Source organism: Bombus flavifrons, chromosome 2, assembly GCF_040668555.2.
Source record: "Bombus flavifrons isolate JBK064 chromosome 2, iyBomFlav1_principal, whole genome shotgun sequence".
Lineage (NCBI taxonomy): Eukaryota > Metazoa > Arthropoda > Insecta > Hymenoptera > Apidae > Bombus > Bombus flavifrons.
In genome coordinates this window covers 7,109,706-7,129,601 of record NC_138443.1, presented here as the reverse complement: position 1 = coordinate 7,129,601, position 19,896 = coordinate 7,109,706, and the positions used below count along the sequence as shown (strand labels likewise).

Sequence of the window (19,896 nt, the reverse complement as noted above, 5' to 3'; positions counted from 1 at the left end):
AATCTATTATTTTTAAATTATCTATATTTTTATCTTTAAATTGCATCTAACGAAAGAAAGAGAAGTCACGTATAAAACATAAATTTAATTCTACCTTCTATATTAAATATAGCGCAACTAACGTTTTACCCAAATTCATATATAAAACATAAATTTAATTCTAGCTTCTATATTGAATATAGTGTTAACTAACGTATTACTCGAAAATCAAACGCGTCACTTCTACATCTACTTGATACAATGGTAATAGCATAATAATGTCGCATAACTAACATAAACATTGTTTGATCATTAAGCGTGTCGCACCGTGTGGTAATATTGTTCGCTACTTTTACATGGCTAACATAATTACAGCACTTCGATAGCTACAACCCGCTCGAATCGTACGTGATTACGCGCTAACGATTGCTTGTAAATATTTGTCTTAGCAGCGCATGTATAAATAACGCGAATTACGCGAAAAGTGTTACCATCAGGTTTGTCACGAACTTTCGAATTTACATAAACTGTCGTTTGACACAGATATTAAGATATCTACTTGTTGTATTGATCTTGCATCGATTCATCAATATCAGTTAATAAATTATTGTGCAAGAGAATTTCAGAATATTCTAATGCTTATATCTTCATAATTGATATTGACGTTCATCTTTCATAGAATTATCAAAATTATTCAACGAAACGAAAAAAGAAGAAAAAAGAGAAGAAATGAAACAGAGAGTATATCTGTCGTTCATGAATGAAGAGTGTCTATGGATACTTTAAAAAAATTTTGTTCCCATTCGAGTGACCGTTTCTCTCGTCGCGGTGAGAACAGACAGAAATTGTCAGCGGGAAAATAACGAACCGTCAGTCGATTCGTCGCCGCCGAAACAATAACAATCGGCGTGTGCTCGACGATGCAGTAATTAAAATAAAATTAATTGGATTGGTCGTGTGCGCGTTCCCGTACGGGAACTTTCGAAGGAGATGGCTGTACAGCCGTAGGGGCGTTTTGTGCGTTATTGCATATAATGCACTGTTTATTCTGCATTCTCCCTCCACGCCCCTCTTTCGTATACATGCACGTACATATATACGCGGCAATCCGCTTCTTCTCTCCTCTTTGCTCTTCATGAATCTTTCCGGACCGGATATGTACGGTCCAATCGTTGGATTTAATGGATACGCCTTCGGTTCTGCCATTGTGATCTTCAATTCCTTCTTACTTTTGCTATTTATGTATATTTGCGATATATAATGATGTATGGTTTATTAATAGACTGCGAATTTTTATGCATTCTATGGACGCAGAGATGCACAGAATGTGATTGCTATGAGGTATACGTAATATTCAAAAAATATATAAATCCAAAATAAAACGCTCGGTATAATGTTCAACGAGTAGAACAAATCTTGAAAATATGAAATTGCATAAATATCTAAAATTTATTAGTATATGTGAGTTCATGGATCAGATTTTATTAATGGAACCGAAATTTTAAATGGGCAATTTGTAATGGAAGATTGTGCAAAGTAAAAATTAGGTAATTTTGTCGAAATTCAGTTAAAAGATTCTTGATTTGATTTGTGATAAACAGCGACATTTGACAACCGGATATTGAAAAGCAAATTTCACTAATTAATTTGAACATATACAGCTTCAGCGTCACAACAAAATGGTGGAAGGGACACACGAATAAGAAATATCCAACCTTTTACTTAAATTCTATCTCGAAGTAATGATATCACGAAATTCTTTATTACGACTGCTTATAACAAGATGTTTGTATGTATGGAATAATTAACTCTCTCTCTCTTTTATTTACCCTTTACTCCGGCAATCTTACTATTTAATTAAGTCTGCCTCTGCAGTTCTGTCACACCCTGTATATGGAACAGTAAAGTTGGTGCTTCTGCAAAGCAATTATTAATTGGGGAACAAATAATATTAATATGCGAATGTAGGGGAAACCTGTAGAATAAGTACACGTTAATATCGTGTTTCGAAAGTAATTTAAATACCGATGTTATTGAAATCTGCGTCGACATCGGGAACATTCGATCCAAGTTTCTTTTTCCCTCGTGTTATCTTGATTCGCAGGTAATTCATACCTACTACGTGGCCACGTCTTCTCGTGGGATAATAATTCATTTCAACCAGCTTTCGAGATTTAGCCGTATTCAACCGATCGATCCACCTTTTCTCGATGGAACTGTGCGCGAGCTTGGTTCATTAAAATTTCAACGACCGAGTTATCTTGATCTTTGATTTGCTCGGTGAAACTTCGCTCTACTGTGGAACCTTGCGGGGATCAGGCCGATTTCAGCTTCAAATTCACTTTGACTTCGACTGCTGCTCGCATTCCCACGGGATACATCGGTGGACCCGTTCGAACCTCTTCTTCTCGTTTTACTAGAAAAATCGAGCAAACGACACTCTGCTCCATTTTCGTTATCTCGATAGATAGATAGCCGTTAAAGAATATATCTAGCTGCACTTAAAGTTCGAGAAGACCACTCCATTTCGACGCTCTGTGTATACGTGTCATTTAGCCAGAGATATATTTTTAGTAATTCTATTGATAATTCTTATGTAGTTATGATTATTTTACTTTTTACTTAGAAATACAATATTTTGATTTTGTCTCAAATCTTCTACTAAATTCCGTAAATTGATTCGATTGATTCGATTGCAACTTATTAAATTTTGTTATATTGTAAATAACATTCTTTGATATTTTATATTATTTTCGCTTTTTCAGTAGAAAAAGGCGAGTTAATTTCATCATTCATCAATAATTTATTTAGATAGAAATTTCCAGCTTTGTTAATATAGTCAATTATATTCATATTAAAAATATATTATATCATATCGTAATATTTGCGAAGATTAATTAGTTCACACTTCTTTGTAAATATGTTTATGCAGTAGCGTATTTGGTAAATAATAAAATATCTTATTGTTACGTTTTTTAACGGGCAATGTAAATTTATAGCTCATTGATGTCACGAAACGGTAGTAACTTTTGCTTCTAATTATTAATTGTTACTTGTAAGCGGAAGTGTATATCTATTCACATACATTTTGAAGTACAAATGTTTTTCTTTAAATGACGGAAATATGTTTCGAAACATTTGCAACAAGAATTATTTGTGGTCAATGCATGAGCAGGGCTCTTAAATAATGATCAGAATATTACCCGAAAAGTAAGGTTTCACGTTATTTCTATCGTGTGCCGGCGTAATTTTATAAACACTTTGAAAATTTTGTGTCACGGTCTGGCTTCGCGCGCTGAGATTGCTTGCCATTTTAAGGTTTCGTCTACTACGGAGGAAAATAATTACAAAATCACAGAACGGAACACTTTAAATCTTTCGTCAGCCCTTTTGAGAAGCTGCATTTATTCAGCTTCCCCGGTTGGCTCCGACGTTCCCAAATAGCTATTCATATTTCGGGAAGTATATTTAAGCGGGAAAAAATGTTTAAGCGCGACGCAATTCCTTCGTTATTAAATAGACTCGCAGAATGCAAGAGAGACAATAAAGCATTTTTATTACAGTGTTTTTTCCTCTTCCTATTTTCGTCTCCGCTTGCATGTCCATCCGTGTCGAATCGATTGACATATAGAACAAAATTATTTTTCAATTTTTCGCATCGAAAATACTTTTCGATGACAAATTCAAATTCCACGAGAAAAACGTATGTCACGTGTATAGTCGATGCCGCTTATCACTTGTCAGGTTATATCAAAATTTTCTATCGAATCATGGTTAAATCATTTACCAAGATGTAAAAAATGACATAAAAAGAGCTTCAGAATGATCCTTTAATCTTACAAACTAAATTATCGTGAAATATTATCCTGATATTAACGCTAGTTAAAAATGAGGCGACTTAATTTGCTTGAGATACAATATTTACAAATTCGGTAAAATCGTGTTAAATTGTCAAGTGCAAAATTAAAAGGTGCAAAAGTTGGAAAGTTAAAGTGCAAGAGTTAATAATTCATCGATAGAGAAGTAAATAAGAAGAAATCGAGGGAAAATGGCCGAGATTGAACCAACCGATGAAGATACTACGACCGAATACCTCGATGACACTACAGACATGGAAGTTACGGAGGATACAGAGGGTACAGAAGATACAGAGCGGGAAGGAAAAGACGAAGAAACTGTAACCGAGGAAGAAACAATAAAGGAAGGAGAGGATGAAGATGTGGTAGAATATGAAGATGCATCCACAAAAGTTAGAAAGAAACACGGGAAGAAGAAACTGAAAAGTTGGATGGAACGATGTATGAGAGAGAAATGGAAATGTGACGTGCCGCTTTGGCAACTTTACATGAAAACGTAAGAAATGCAGAAGCAGCCACGTATTTGTTATATGCTTAATGTTTCGTGTGACCAGTTTCACAATTTTCTCAGATTCGTAGAAGACTACAAGCAACGAGAGAAGGATGATATTTTTAAACATAGAAAGCCTGCTGATCTTAGAAAATTTCCTCGTGTTCAATCGTCGGAAGATCTGCCTACCCATTATAAGTGTTTACCACTTAACGTTTTCCAGCTGAAGGATCAATCGAAATTGCCTGACAAATTAGATCGATCGAAGATGATACGAATCTGGCAGAACATGCGTACAAACATACCTGTTAGTAAATAATCGAAGTGTAATTTATAACATGAATTACATAGAGATATTTGAGACAAATTGGGCATATTTTGTCAACGATAATTAGTAATGATCTTTTGGGATGAAAATCAATTACAGTGGTCCTGCTCCAGACAATTATATCACTCATGCAAGACTATTTTTATATATTTTTTATTAAAATCTTAATGTTCAAATTAGGTATTGTATCTTGAATTTTTATTTAAAATTACACTTCGTTTGCATATGTAGAACAATCCCAAAATAACGAATAACTAAAAATAAATTATACAGAAATATTCCAATATAAAAAGATCCTCAATTACGAGTACTTCATCAGGTACACTTCTCCAAATCCGACACAGCGGTAGAGCCACAGATATCAAAGACCGATGACGATAGATGGCCAGGAATGTGGCCGTGCACGACGAGAGACATGGCAAAAGAATTGCTGGAGAAACGAAGGCAGAAGCGAATGAAACGAAAAGATCTGTTTCCCTGTGATCCGGACTATGTACGCGATGGCTTTCAAGATCCGAACAACGATTATTCCGATCGTAAGGAATTAGGTCATGCTCGAATCCCACAATCTTGTCCCCTACCAACCAAGGAGATGCTAGTCGATCGTGCTGCTGGTGAACAGCACGGTTTAGTAGACGGTGATTACATCATTTTCGAGTTACCCTCGAAAGCTCGGGGAACTAGGATCTACGCAGATGTATGTCTTCGGGGGTTGAAGGGTATGCATTTGCCAGAATTGGGAGTTCTACGAGCGCGCAAAAGGACGTGGAAGTTCTGCTTTTATCAGGCGATCGTTGCTCTTCTAGCTAAGACACAACTGAGGTATCTGTTGAACACATCTCATAAAGCTTAAAGTTTTTGGAGAATTTGCACTTTTGAGATTTAGGATCTTTTATTTTCTTTCTTATTAGATGAATCGTAGATTACGATTGTATTATAAAAAGATTGAAAAGATTTGTGTGAATGTCTGATTTTTTTTATAGAAGGTTTTGATAGAAGGTTAATAATGTAAATTGTATTTGGAATAATTAGAGGTTTAGAGATTTCTTTTTTCTTTTTATTTTTGTTGGATGAACCAGAGATCGCAATTGCGTCGCAAGGAAATTGGAAAGTTCTGTGCGAATATTTTATCAATCGTCGATAAAAGATTCGTAATATGAAGTTTACATAGAATAATCAGAGGTATTTCTACGACAAGAGAAATATTATACAGTAGAACTGTTTCGTATAGAGTATTGCACCTTTAATCTTTCACGCATTAAATCACGTAAATTATAAATTATCCCTCTATAACATGTAATGAATAGATGTATTTCTATAAGATACAAGTATGCCTGGAGCGCGAACATCGATTATGTGTACGATCACGCGTGGTTGCTGTACACCCACATGGGTATGATCAATATCAAGGACAAGCAAAGGCTAGACGACATCGTCGTGTACAACTACAAATACAGCATCGAAGTAAGATTGATTCAAGAATTAAACGACGTTCCAATCGTCACTGATATTCCATGGGATTACGAGGAAAGGAACATGCGACGAAAAATGATCCTGGAACGAAAGGAGCTGATGAACGTTAAACTGGAAATCGGTTCCGAGAAAATAACCGATGAACAAATAGCGCCAGTTCACAGAGGCATCAAGAGAGTGCAGGAGTGGTTCGACAAACTTAAAGTACGTTATCGTAACTGTATATTCCGCACCACCCGATTCTCCGTAGCATTTTGGAAAGACAATCTATTCTGGTACTTATACAATCCATATCGATGCGACGAATTTGGCTATTGGGACGATAACGGATATGCTTGCATCTTGAAGTTTTGCTCCAAAGAATCTCTTACAAGGCATCTGATGATTCTTCTATTAAGAGCTTACGTTTATACTACTCCAAAACCGAGCAAAGAGGAACTAGAAAAGAAACCAGAAACTGATACACCAGTAGCAGAAACTGAGCAACCAGTAACTGCAGAAGATCTTGAAGCTACGGAACCATCACTAACCATGGAACAGGCAGAAACTGCAACAGAATCGGGCGTTTCGGAAGAACCCAACGTTGAACGGCAAGCAAGTGGTCCGAACGAATCGGTTCGTACACAGCCATCAGGAATAAGCTATTGGAAGGAAGCGGACGCTGCACAGCAACCAGAAACAGCCGAAGAAGAGGCAGAAGAAAAATTCTTCACGATCCAAATTTTCCACGTGTCCCATCTCTGCTGCCAAATTCACAATCTTAAATTACTTCAACGAGGTGCACCAAAGCCACCTAAACGCTACGTGAAGAAGAAGACCATCGACGATTGTCCTTTCGATCCTCTAGACATGAGAGACCCGTGCACAATCGAGCAAGAGGAAGGTGACCTCAAGGAATCGATCGAAAAACCAACATGGCTGAAACTGTACAAGATCACTTGGACAAAATCACTAGCTGTTCCTCAGAAGAAAAAAGGCAGCAAGGAACTCGGCCTAGGGAAGATGCGCTGGCATCAATACGTCGTAGAAGAATCAAACAAATTATTTTCTTTATGGGGTGAGATTCATATCACGGATGGTATGTTCGAGAGAGAAAACCGCGGGATGCAAACGTACGCTTGTTACGTGGTTTGCGCTGGTATGACAAGAATTATGGCGCCTGAGTATTGGAGTTCGAAGACACTGGACGTGATTGTTATGTGCGGAGACAGATATTACACGCATAGTAAATTAGAAGCAGAATTTAAATCCACAAAAAATGAGTATAGTCACGTGAATTGTTGGAACAGATATTTGATGAGTCATTTTAAGATCGGCGAGACGATGTTCGAAGCAAAGGTTCTGCCAGCGATTTGTGGTAGGTTGTATGCGAAATCTGGCAAGTATTTATGGCAATCTTTAGAACAGATGTTTCTCAAGTATAAATTTGGTATTTTAACGTGCGAAAGCTCCTGTTTAGGCGTGTTTAAATTTTGTGGCGCTTATTATATGTGTGACGTTAACTCTTTGGGTCCGCCGTTGTTTTCATACGGAGAAGGAGCAGTTTATCTGTTAAGAGCCACGTATTTTTTGAAATTCATCACGGTTCTAGTGTTGACGATCGGTTCACCGGAATGCAGTCAGTTTGCTCTGAACCCTATCGAAATATTGAAGGTCGTCGATGTAGGTCCTTCTGTGTTTCCTGTTGGAAGAGCTGAGAAGAAGGATAGAGCTAAAAGAGGTACCAAAGTGGAGTGCCCGTACGACGAGGAGAAGAAAAAACAGATGAAAAAGTGGAAGCATAAGAGAGCGGAAACCGCACGAACTATCGATAAATTGTGCTGTAAAGGTGGAGGATGATCGTTAGATTCTTGTTTAATTCCTCTTGTAAAATTTAAATTGTTTATATGTAATACCTACATGCAGTATAGTTCGAACTTTACTTTAGTATTTTTTAGTCTCTTTTTAGTCTTTAGAATGTGACTTATTTCGATAAAGGTTTTTAGTTTCATTGAAATTATTGTATTTATGTAATCTTCATTTGAGAAGATTAATAAAAGGATTATCATATGTTGTGAATATGTTAAATGAAATTTTTATAAATTAGTAATTTTATGTATTTACTAATTGGATGATAAATCATGGTAAATCAAATCTTCAATCGTTTTGCTATCATAGTGGACTGTAACGAAAAGATGTACTTCAAAAGATATTCCTAAGCTTCATTCAGCTTGTATTTAAGTATCTCATTGTAGCTTAGTATCTTTATTTATATCAAAATAAATTTACTCTATTCCATCTAATATTTGTTAAGTATCGAAACTTTCTAACCAAATCATTTTATCTATACTCTAAATTAAAAGATATAAAAAATTTGCAATAGTAATGGGAGGATTAGCTAAGCACTCGATCAACGATATCTTTATCGAATTCGAAGGAAATTACCAAGAGAGAAAAGGAAAAGATTCGTCGATTTCGAATAAAAGGAAGAAAGAAAGGGTGAGAATCTTTCGAACAGAAGAGTGAAAATAAAAGAAACCGTGCTTAAGTCGATCGTCTTTACGTCTCAGTGTAGCAACGGCGCGGAACCTATTAAAGTTGTACCGCAAGAGAACGTCTTAGTTCTTGGTCGCCCTCGGGATTTATGTACTTACCCCGAACTTGGCTGGAACTTTCCTCTAGCGACGAAACTTACTGTGTCCAGGAAACGGCGCTACCACCGCACAGGGCTAACTGCTGTTTCACTTCTATCGCACAATACTAATAATATAATCGTCAAGGCACGTAGAACTAAATTCCAACTACAACGCCAGGGAAACTACTCAACGATTTTAATCACTGATCCATAGTGTAACGTGGAAATCATGCTGGACACATTCCTGCGTAATTGATCACGGAATGAAGAAGCAGGGAATACTCCTTTAAAGAATCTAATTTTCCACCGTCGTTTAATCGGTTTCGAAAGTAGTGTTATTTGTAAAACTTATGCACACATAAAAAAAAAAGAAAACAAAGTAAATTGATAATTTTAAGACGGACATTAAGTCATCGTGTGTAAAATGGACATTAGTCGTCAAAGGTTTTTGATAATCTATCTCGTTTATAAGATATTATTTTTATGATATAATTTTTTGATTATTAATTAAGATTCTTCATGATTTTTCCAGATATTAGAAGCTTCTATATCCACTGACAATCTACTTTGTTTCTAGAATATTCTTTTTATAATAGACTTTGCTGGAAGAATTTCTTTGGCATTGAATTTTTTCAGACACCGATATTCTTTTTGATTTTCCAAGGACTTTCGTATTTTAATGGTTTTCTTGATCTTACTTTTAAATCTTGTTCATATCCTGAATCAATTCTAATGTTTCAATTCTCATGGAAATTGGTTCCATTACGAGATAGTATTCTCTTAAATCATATTCTTCTTTCATTCTTCGATCATCGATACCTTTTCGTATCGTGTTATTCTCTTTACAAGCTCTCTACAAATTTTACTTTCCAAAGCAAGAACAACCACGCAAGCGAAAATAAAATGCCATCTGACTTTCGTGACTTTCTTGAATCAATAATTTATTTCACTACCTATTATACACATCGATAGGCTATATGTACAAACATATTTACATCCTAATTCGGTATTTACACGTGTCCCTTGTATAGGGGTCGGCAGGAAGAACCTGTATGTTTCGAATCTTTTCGACCGTCGGCGAAATAAAAAGAGAAAGGGAAACGAAAAGAAATAGGAAAAAATGTTTTACAATCGATATTTTGACTACGCCACTTCGAGATCCGAGCTGTCGGTGTCCTGTTCGTGTTGTTGCTGTTGCTGTTGCTGTCTGGTCAACGTCAAATGTTCGGCTACTTTGACTGCAGGCGTTGAAACGTTGTCATCGGCACGCTGACGTTGCTCCAGTTGAAGTTTCCGCATACGTTCCTGTTCTTCCCGTTTCTGTTTACGCCACTTGGCACGTCGGTTCTTGAACCACACCTGGAATAGGAAATGTTTGATGAGGGTGGCTCATCGTGCCTTAGACGGCCGCGTTTATTTTCTACGAGTTCTCAGACAGGGAAAACGGTGTTTCCTTGCGTTATGAAAACGCTTGAAATGGAATCGAGGCGTGTAAAGTTTAAATACTTCCTTCCTTTTCAATTTCTTTTTTTAGGGGATGAGGTTAGATCTTTTTTTATTGTTAATGATTGTTTTATAATAGCTGAAAATATTTGTTATTTCGTATTTCATCGATAGAGACCATTCTTGAAATATAGCGCATTTTCTGTGTATTAAGATCAATTACGATATTCACTGGTAAATTGCAATATGGTAGGTGGATGTTTTGTGGCGATTATTACATAAATTAATTTTCTGAATTGTTTAAACGTGGATTGTAAAGAAGCAGTATTGCGAGTATTAATAATGATGTTAAATAATTATGACTTTTAATATTTGAAAGCTACAGCTATATAATAACAAATGTTAGTAAAATATTTATATCTGAAAATATATAATAATCTGACAATGACTTACTGTTATGAAACCGCAAGGAAAAATCTAATAAATATCTAACACAAGAAATTGGTTGATTGCTCAATTGATGTTTAGTTAACGATATATCAATACTATACGCAAAATAACGGTGGATTCTCCGGGAAAAAATGAATTAAATAATTTAACGTAACAAAATAGTTTCTCTTTTAACAATACATTTATTATAAAGTACCTGTTGAGATAATATGTATACCTATAGATTTTTGAAAGAGAGAGTGTTATATAATCGCCTTGTTTAAATAGTTTAAATCCTCTAATTATTTTGTATGATATATTAGCATTCATCGATTGATTACTATAATTACATTCCAGTCGAAGCGTTTCGTTCATTCCCCGGTATATTCGCTACCACTGTATCGTAAAATTACTAAACAGTCCTCAATTTTAACCCATGGCAGGTAGAACGTTTAATTGATAACCTCGTTCACCTGCGAGTCAGTGTATTTCGTCGAGAAGACTCTTAACGAGGCAAGGGAGCCATCGAAGATCAAAAGGCTTCATCCCACATTCGAAATCAGCATTTGTTCATCACGCTTGTCCGACTCGATTTAAACGAAACGCCCAACAATCGATCTCTCTCTCTCTCTCTCTCTCTCTCTCTGTCTCTTTCTCTCTCGTTTGTTACCGATAGGATGCTTCATCGTTTCCAATATCGCATTGATCCCGGCTCTTAGCCGTTGAATTATACAATAATCACACACCTCAGTATTCTACCCGTTTCAAACGTATTTCCCTCCGATATTTCGTGATATTTATTTATGCAAAACATTCTTTCTCTATATTACGTGTATCAACTTGTTAAATTTTCCTCAATACCTCGATCTAAATACACGGTAGTTTTTATCAGTCGACGCATCGATAAAATTTCAATCTGAGATTATCCATCGAATTTCAAATTTCACTCAACTTTACACGAATACTTAGGTATCGGCGCTTTTATGTCTCTGCTTTTATAACATGTCCGTCGTTCGTGTTTCTGCATTCTGTTGATGCAATCACGAAGATAGGAAAAGACCGTCGCACGGGTAAACAATCGTGCTTCTTTCCAAACAGAGAGAGGACACAGCGTAGTGCTTTAGGGCCTTCGTTCTCTCGAGCTGTTTCAAGTCATTCCTTTATTTCCCCGTTCTCCTTCGTTTCCCTCGCCTTCGTTTTTTCTCTCTCATTTTGAAAGTCGTCTTTCTACTAATTCTGTACAAACACCAAAACTCTTGCCTCGATGCGGCAGGTGCGCTGCAGGTATATCTTGTTTCAAAGTCTTCGAAGACTCTCGAGACAAGAGGTTTCCTTTGGCAAAGCCGACGACGCGGGTGGTCTCTGTTGGTCTACGATAAGTGTGAATGACTTTGGGATTGTACGACTGTTCGAACAAATTGCACCGCCACGAGTAAAAGACATTCCTTGATTCTTCTCCGTGTTCCATTATCGTGTGATCGCGATAACTCTTGCGTGCCGAATTTATGTTTAGCATTGTTAGACAAACTTTCGTGTTTAGAGATTTAGATAGGAAATTATTCAATCGAAATTCACTTCTTGAAAACCATTATTAGACAATAATTAGACAGCTGAGACTAAAGGCAATAATTAAAGAAATAGCATAATGGCGTTTTAAACAAAATTATTATTTTTAACAATTAAGATTTTTATCTTTATTTTCAATGTCCATTAACATTCTTCGAGAAAAAAGATTTTCTTTGATTATTCATATATATATATATATATATATCGTATTTTCGTAGTTTATGTAATAATTTAAGAATTATAGAAACTTTTTTATTATTTAATACAAAAATTTAATACAAATTCTTATATTTAATTTTTATATATTATTAGATTTTTGTATCAATTTCTTCTTCTCAAGATGTCCGATCCTAGAAAAGGAGCAAACTGCAAGTGAGCAACGATCCTCCTCTTAAATAGAGCAACAATAACACGGCAGAAAAGGGTTCCTTCGGCAATCCAGTCTCAATGACACGGTCCTAAATCCTTCCAAACATCCTCGTCGACGATACACGATCCATCCATTGACCGAACAAAACCGATTTTAATTTCGAAAAATGGCAATAAGGCTGGAGAACCACTATGTGCGATGTTTAATTAATAAGGAAAAAACATTCGTTCGATGAAATGCCGGCGGACAATAAATCCGTTCGATTAATTATAAAGTTACCTCGTGACGAATTAACGATTATACGCGTTGTAAATCTTTACGACGTTAAATATAACGTGTTATAAATTCTACGCCCCTTCTCCGCGTTTTGTATGCTTGTGCATGCGTGTATGTGTGACACATGCATGGCAGGGCATATATATAATTGAAGTAAACACATTATCGGCAAAGCTTTTAATCTACCATGCAACTTGTTGGCCCGAGTCAAACGACGACCGATAAATACCGGTCGCAAATAATTTTAATGATCGCATTAAAGAATTATGGAGTTATGGTTGTCGGTGCATTAAGGCGACAAACAACAGGGCCCATCGAGAACTTCCAGACCGGAAAGTGGAGGCATTTTGTCATCGGTACAAATTATGCGTACAAGGGAAAGTTTGCCGACAATCCGAATGGTCAATGTTTGTCAGGCGAAAATATTCACTCAGGTTTAAGATAGTAATTTGTCGGTTTAGGCTGCTACCAATTATCATCCGTTGCAAAATCCTCATGATGCTATCGACTTTCCCCGTTAAATAAAAAAAAAAAAAAAATAGGAAGGAAAATTGAAAAAGCGAAAGATAACTATCGTTTTATTATTTGTAGCGAAAGTAGTTAGCAGAGTTTAATTTTACCATGTGTCAGTTATATTTCGATTCACTGATTACTAAATTATTAATTATTATTACTATTATTTCAAATCTTTAAAAAATCATTTAATTTCGAGTACAACGTCTTAGTTAACCTTTTTAATGCCGACCGAAAGAATTGTACCTAAACGAAGAATACCGAACCAATTTGATGTAATTTGGTACAGTTTGAGAAAAAAATCATAAAAAAAAGAAAGAATGATTTTTAAAAATCCAAAACGGTACATATTACGAAACAAAGGGAGAATAAGTTAATGCCAATTATATTTCAATATTTGTTCAAAATCATTAGGAAATATGGAAAAATCAGTTCTCTTTTATAAACAATATTTGCAAATAAGAAGAATCATCGATATATATAGTTCGATGTAGAACACGTAGTATAAAGCATAAATATTGTATTCTCAATTATTTGTAATAGAATTTCTTACATCAAAACACAAAATTTACTTGCTCCAATACAAGTGAGCTAGTATAACATTACTAAAATGACATTCTAATATTATTATAAACATTTATAGTTTATATATCCGGCTATTGAAAATGTGTAATATTTATTTATTATTATTTGCACAAATAATTTACTTAGCATTGATGGTTACTGACGTATACATCGTGTAATCCTTTATTAGATAGATTATTGTACAAAATGTGCGTGATCTTCGTACAAACATTTTATTTTCGCCCTGTCGATGCAAGATTATTCTGCTCTAAGATGAGATATTCTGTTATAAGCAGTGTTATCTAAAATCCGTGATTACAGTCTCAAGCAAATCTCCCATGCCGAATTTTATTTTATGGTACTAGCGTATACACAGTCTCGGTATCAACCATCGCAGAATATAACAAAGAGTTAAAGCCGTAAATAATTTTTTCAATTTGTGGGACATCTCACATAGGACTTCTGCAGAAATATTCAACCATTTATAACGTTTTATAAATTTATTTTGAGATAAAGTTCTGTCGTGTTGCGAATAGTAAAGCGCCATCGCATATGCAATGATATATCATCGTTGGCACTTTTTGCAAGTGTTGCTAATAACGATGTATCGTTGTTCGTCACTAAAAGGGTTAATCTGTAATCTATTAAATAAAAAAAGACCACCCAATTCACCAATATCCAATACTTCGGGTTGCCGATATCTTCAGCGTAATATCTCTTAATTTCTAAATTCGCAAAGGATTTTTTATTTCTTTTCTCAAAACTTACCTCGATTCTCTCTTCCTTGAGATCGACTTGAAGCGCGAGCTGTTCTCTCAAGATCACGTCAGGGTAATGTGTCTTGTCGAAGGTGGCTTCCAGTTGTTCTAGCTGTTCCTCCGTGAATATCGTCCTATGGCGACGCTTCCTCTTCGCCATGGGTCCTACCGCCGCGGCGTTTGGATTTATTTGATAGGGATGAGCTGCGTGATAGAAGGCCGGTTGACCGTGAAGCGAAACGCCGGCAGCTGCCATTGCTGCCACGTAGCCGCCGGAATATAAAGTAGGATATGCTGCGGCTGAAACGAAAGAAAAGAATCTTCAGACATTAAATTAATTTCACTATCCATATTCTATAAAATAATTCCTCCAAATACTGCTTGTAAAAAACATAAAAGGGAAAGAGAACGTTAAATTAAGAATTAAGAGAAGAAGATTAATCGGAAAGCGAAAAGTACACGTTCATAATCGACGATTATAAAATTGTACTAATGCCTCTGAAGAATTTCCAGCCCTATACTACACGATGAAGGAACGAAAAATACTCGTAGACCCCAGCCCCAAGGGATGTTTTGGTTTAAAATCTGGAAGAAAGCTGCTTAGAGGCGACGTCTCCGCATAAAAATGTGCGAAGGGCGAATTTATGCTTTCAACCGGCGTTACTCGCGTTCTCTGTTTCTTCCTTCTTCTTCCATTCAACGAGCCTGGTTGCATACTTTTTCCTTCTCGTTTTTCAATCTTCCGGCACCGGGATTGCAAGCAGCTAAATCGTTCGTGCGTGATCGAAACGGATTGCGGATTTCAGCTCGCGCATCCCCAATCTGCGGCGAGGTTCTTGCGGGTGAAATACTTAAAGCCCTCGGGGGCATAAAGGAAATTTTCGTTGCAAGAAGCGTCGGCCCACCCGAGGATTTACGCCTTCTTTCATTTTTCCGCTACGAGACGCCTTCCTCGACGTAACATATGCGAAACCGCGGGGCAAGCTATTTGCAAATTAACGCCACGCTCTTTCATGTAGGTTTTTCATTGTGATATATTCGAATTTCAACAGCAAAGTTGGTTTCTTTAAAAATAACAGGCGGATAAATCATTCAGTAGCTAAGAATTGTTTTTTCCGATAATTCACTCTAATCCTTAAACAAACGTAAAAATCGTTTTCTGCAATAATTAATTGTAATCCTGAAGCTTGGATATTGTTAAAATCCGTTATATCTTAAACATATAAACACCTCTTTCTAGAATAGAATTCAATTCTAGTCTTACAAATGGATAATACCATAATATTCATGCATGTATATTCTTAGATTCTTCCGTAAGTAAAATCCTATAATACGTATTAACGGATTCCATAATTGCTTTTCATATTGGAAGAACGTGTAATTTCCTAGTTGGAAAATCTTAAAGTTTAAAAACCTTAAATTCTTTTATTTCTTCATTCGTTTAACATCGAATTCCTGTACACTAATCATAACATTCATCATTACCCACCAGCATTCATAGAAGAACCATAAGTTTTATCTTCGCCTATATATAACAATAAACTACATATAACAATCTAATATCAAAGATGTTCCTCTATATTATTATTATCTAATATCAAAAACGTTCAAACTTATTCTCCAATTTTTGTGAAATAAATCATTTCATCGAAATTATTCCACACTTGGTTCAATCAATAATTCCATTGAAAATATTTCATAGCGAAAATAGTTAATTTAATAAAGGAACATACCAAACAAGTCGGCAGACGTAAACGCGAGATGATGGATCTGTTGTTGAAGAGGATGCATGGCTCTCGATGGCGATCCCACGACTTCCGGGTTTTGAATAATGGATCCGAGGCCGCTGGTGCTGGTGGGAGTTATGTTTCCGATAGGTCTAGGTGCTAAGATATTCTCGATGGTAAAGGCGGACGTGGGAGAGGACATAGTTGCCGAGGAACTCGGTCTGGAAACCTCGCGTGGTCTGAATCGCGCCTCGTCGGAGCTCAATGGACTCCTGGAAAACGTTCTGTCTCGTCCATCGATGTCGTGTCGCCTTACAGTCACATTGTTCTGCTCGTCGTTGTTCTTCAGCTTGTGCTGCAAGCTCTCTGGCGAATAATTGTAGAGATATCGATGACCGTAGCCGGATATTCCGGGACCATCTTGAAGAGGACTCGACGGCTCCGTCATCGGAGAACGCGATCTGGGCGAATCACTCGCATAGGTACTTTCTACCATGTTACAGGAGTCTTATCGTTGCGAATTGAAATTCTTTCACTGTTACTTTATTCTTGACAATTATTCGAAGATTATTTCGATGATTATTGATTTTAAAATTCGACCACGTTTAATGGTTATCGATTTAAAATTGTCGATCACGAGAATTAGTATCGTTACAACGGGAACAAAGACATTCCTTATTCGCGGATATACGTATTTTATATACACTGAGCTTTAATTTAGTACGTTTGCAAACGGTAGAAAAATTTCTTTTAATTGATGTGACGTAGCGCCTTTTCACGATTAAGCGTTCGTTATTTAGGATACGTACGGAGGATCACATATCAAGAACACCGGTGAAAAATCGCCTGTACGGTACGAAACATTCAAGTCTTTGATATTACAAGATCCTTCGAGATCCGCTTTTGTCTCATCACAAAAGAATCACCAAACTCACTGTCTTCTATTCCGTCCACTTAGATTTCCAAAAATCTACCACAATCTCGAGCCAATTCTTTGCTTATTGTACTAAAATCGAGTCGGTCACTTCATCAAACTTCGTTTGTTCACGAAGGGATAAAAGAATTCAAATCGACGTTAAAATAATAAGGTCCAAGTCGAGCGAATATGTACGCGAAAACGAGGCCCTGCCGGCGGATCGGGGAGGCCACGAGGACGAAATCAATCCGACGCGCGTGGAGAAGCCCAGATGTGCAGCGACTGACACCGATGATAAGGGATATGCCAACGACTGGTCTAGCTTCGTGTACGCGTTGACCTCTGAGGGTGCGCTTAGATTCGTCGGCATCTATGGGTACGGGTGGCCACCCCCGTGTGAGTGACATAGGGACAGAGCGACACCCTCGAATATACCCAGGCGAAGTTTTGCCGACACTGGAACAGGGGCGTGGCTCACCCTAGGCTCCATCCACTTTTCCACCACCCTTCCGCCTCTCGACATCCCCTACACGGCGGTGATGTCGCGGAGATGCAGAGGGATGAACGGGGGAGGCTTGAAGCAGGAAGCTGGACAGAGAAAGAGGCATAGAGGAGACGCGAACGCAAACGGTGGCACCGAAACGATGGTTTCCCGGAGGATACAGGCGGAGGTGCGATCTCCTGACGACAGTACGATGATTTGAGGGGTGGTTGTTGAAAAAGTGGGGGAAGGAACGTCGGACGGCCCGGCAGAATGCCCTTTCAACCCCGTCGACGCGCGTCGGGGCTTCGACGGTGCATTGGGTGGAGAAAAGAGAGGTTTTCACACCGGTGGAAATGGTGGAAGAAACGTATTTACAACGGATAATCACGACGTGTCTCGCGTATTACAGAGCTTTCCGAGTTTACATTGCGAATCGTATTCGCGAATTAATCATGCTGCTGGAAGTGTTTGGGTTCGAACCAGGTCCTCCGTACCGATCGAATTCACTCGGCTATTGTTTCTGAAAATAATTTCACGTTTCCCCCGTCGCTGGTATTCGTAACCACCGGGGATTACTGTTGGGATGTTTCGTGCCTCTTTGTACCGTGTCTCTTCGTCGTTCGTGAATTCTGCCGCGGTATTCGCCAAAGTACGGACACCTTTTAACGAAGATCAACGGGCTTTTCGTATAGCGTATTCGAGTATTATATTTATATGGCGGACTGATATGATCATAGTGGTGCAAGTCAAAGTCTTGCGAATTGAAACTTAGTCGCGCATCTCAACTTTTACGAGTATCATCCTTTTGCTCTCACAGTTAATTAAGTTGTAACTTTACTCGTTATAACGTTATAAATTATAACGTACTCGTACTCGTTACAGTTGTGAGACATTTTCGTAAATTACCAGCGTACGATGTATTCTTATAATTCGACTATTGATGTTTATACATTTTTATAAATATAATAGCTAAAGAAACGCAACCTAAACGGAAATTTGTTTCATCTACTGAATATTACGATGAATGTTCTACTTCGAATGTTTTACACATTTTTGCACGTTATACGCATTCTGTAGACTTTTACATCCTCAAATTTCACGAAAAGTGAATAAACGTACACTACATAGTCTACTTATAATAGATAAACGTAAAGTGTTCGCTATTATACGAAAAATAATTGAGCTGATTTATGCCGTTATGAGTCTCATGCCGCCATATATGAAACGCAATCGGTTGGTAAATTAAAATTGGGAAATACGAAAATAAGTAAAACATTTTTAATCTACGTTATAACGCATTATAACTGGCGTATTATGGGTATCACGTTCGCGATATAGAATCGTTTGCATTGCATCGGATGAAACGCAGATTTTCTCGGAAGCGTGCGCGCACGTGCTTGATTGATTCACAGATTGAAACTGGCAAGCTGGCCCGTTCTACACCGTGTATAACTGAAACAATTTTTTCATAATACCTATTGTTCAGATTTGAGGATATTATGATTTTGATGTGTGGATTACATCGAGCTTTCGAATTATCGGAAGGGAATTCGATGCCACCGACGAGCTCTCGTCCGTTAATTTGCATAAACAACGAAATACGCGAGATTCGAATTAGTAATACATTGGTAATACATCTGTGACAGAGTGCAACGTTAAACCTGTATAAATTTCAAAATTCTCTAACATCTAACGCATAATAATTACGGATAGTATTACTAAACGAGACAAACAAAACAAGAATACTAACAATTCTGTTCATTATTGGTACTTACACGTGTTAAAGCACCGATATTGAGATATTCAATAGGTGTTTGGACGGTGTAGTATTGCCAATCTGTTTTTCGCTCGTCATAAATGACAAATATTTTAAACTTTCGGAAATTATCAATTTAGAGATATTAAACCTTCGTGAAAGCTCTAATTATATGAGTTTGTCACAAAGAAAGTTCGATTCATTGGCTATTTACATAGGTATGTATAAAATATATAAAATATAATTGTCATGCTAAATAAGAGTTCTCCCTTGCAGAAACTCACGTGCCATCGGTAAAGACGATACGATCAAAGTTTTAACAGAAAACGAACCACTGTTCTTCTATCATGAAA

At 37.0% G+C, this 19,896-nt stretch overlaps 2 protein-coding genes across 2 annotated transcripts; one reads left to right on the top strand and one right to left on the bottom strand.

The window, feature by feature from the left end:
• The first annotated feature begins 4,027 nt into the window (after nt 1-4,027).
• LOC138189715 (uncharacterized) lies at nt 4,028-7,966 on the top strand. Its single transcript, XM_069131845.1, has 3 exons — nt 4,028-4,277; nt 4,948-5,476; nt 5,977-7,966. Exons 1-3 carry the CDS (start codon nt 4,028-4,030, stop codon nt 7,964-7,966), a joined length of 2,769 nt encoding a protein of 922 aa, XP_068987946.1.
• Nucleotides 7,967-9,672: 1,706 nt separating this feature from the next.
• Gsc (goosecoid homeobox) lies at nt 9,673-17,021 on the bottom strand. Its single transcript, XM_069131603.1, has 3 exons — nt 16,394-17,021; nt 14,671-14,960; nt 9,673-10,100 (listed from the first exon to the last, which is right to left on the bottom strand). The coding sequence occupies exons 1-3, from the start codon at nt 16,881-16,883 to the stop codon at nt 9,885-9,887; spliced, it is 996 nt and encodes a 331-aa protein (XP_068987704.1). The 5' UTR covers nt 16,884-17,021; the 3' UTR covers nt 9,673-9,884.
• Between the last annotated feature and the right edge of the window lie 2,875 nt (nt 17,022-19,896).